The sequence below is a fragment of the Aplysia californica genome, unplaced genomic scaffold (genome assembly GCF_000002075.1).
Source record: "Aplysia californica isolate F4 #8 unplaced genomic scaffold, AplCal3.0 scaffold00604, whole genome shotgun sequence".
Taxonomy (NCBI): Eukaryota; Metazoa; Mollusca; class Gastropoda; order Aplysiida; family Aplysiidae; genus Aplysia; species Aplysia californica.
In genome coordinates, this window is record NW_004797874.1 from 30660 (window position 1) to 31876 (window position 1217).

The 1217-nt window shown below is 51.3% G+C and overlaps 2 protein-coding genes across 2 annotated transcripts in view; both read left to right on the forward strand.

The window, feature by feature from the left end:
• Nucleotides 1–1217, forward strand: part of LOC106013005 (WD repeat-containing protein 48) — a gene marked incomplete in the record, with an annotated part of 23744 nt that overhangs the window by 12941 nt on the left and 9586 nt on the right.
• Nucleotides 7–1012, forward strand: LOC118478486 (neuropeptide FF receptor 2-like). The gene has a single exon (XM_035972184.1). It carries the CDS (start codon nucleotides 131–133, stop codon nucleotides 995–997), a length of 867 nt encoding a protein of 288 aa, XP_035828077.1. The 5' UTR covers nucleotides 7–130; the 3' UTR covers nucleotides 998–1012.

Genomic DNA, 1217 nt, shown 5'->3' on the forward strand with positions numbered 1-1217 from the left:
GATGCTGGCTGCCGACCTGGTCTGTGTCAAGTGCCCACAGCTCGCAAGATAAGACATTCTCCCTGATCGTGTTCCGGCCTCGTTGAAGAAGCTGTAGCAGCCTCCAGCCGCCCGGTGAGTGTATCACGTGATGTCTGTGGACACCACAGCTCGGCTGTGGGACGTGGGGAGCCCGGAGTCCAGCACCCACACGTCTGTGAGCGACGAGAACTCCAATCAGGTGGTCCGCATCCCCTGGCTTATGAGTCTCTTCATCTTCTTCTACTCGCTCATCTTCCTGCTGGGGCTGACGGGAAACTGTTTGGTGGCCTTTGTCGTGATCAGGAACAAAGCCATGCAGACAATCACCAACATCTTCATCACAAACCTGGCCATCTCCGATATTCTCATGTGCCTGCTTGCTGTTCCCTTCACACCCATCTCTTTCTTCCTCAACTCTTGGATCTTCGGCAAAGCGCTGTGCCACATCGTTCCCATGATCCTCTGTATCTCCGTCTACGTCTCCACTCTCACATCCACAGCCATCGCTGTCGACCGTTATTTCGTGATCGTGTACCCGTTCAAGCCCCGGATGAAGGTCTACATGTGTGTGCTCATGATCTTCGCTATCTGGATCATCTCCATCTCCATCTCTCTCCCTCTGGGGATCTACCACGCCGTAAAAAAGTCGAACGAATCCAAAGAATTCATGTGTTCAGAGCACTGGCCTAAGCCCCAGGCTCGCCAGTTCTTCACGGTGACGAGTCTAGTGCTGCAGTACATCGTGCCCTGCTCCATCATCTCCTTCTGCTACACCATGGTCTCCCTGGCACTACGCCGCCGGTCAAAGGTCAAGATAGGCAGCGGGGCGCGCACACGAGAGAGGGAGGAGATGGAGATCAAGAGGAAGAAGAGGACGAACAAGATGTTGATTGCCATGGTGAGGACTGCTTATAGTTTCTATCTGAACAGATGCATGTGGATACCCCCCTCTCTCTTTTTTTGTCCATCTATATAAAGGAACGTGCATACCTCCCTCTCTCTTTTTTTGTCCATCTATATAAAGGAACGTGCATACCTCCCTCTCTCTTTTTCTGTCCATCTATATAAAGGAACGTGCATACCTCCCTCAGTCTTTTTTATCTGAACAGAAACATGTGTATACCTCCCTATCTCTTCTGTCCATCTACATACACGAATACGTATTCCCCTCTCTCTCTCTCTCTCTCTCTCTCTCT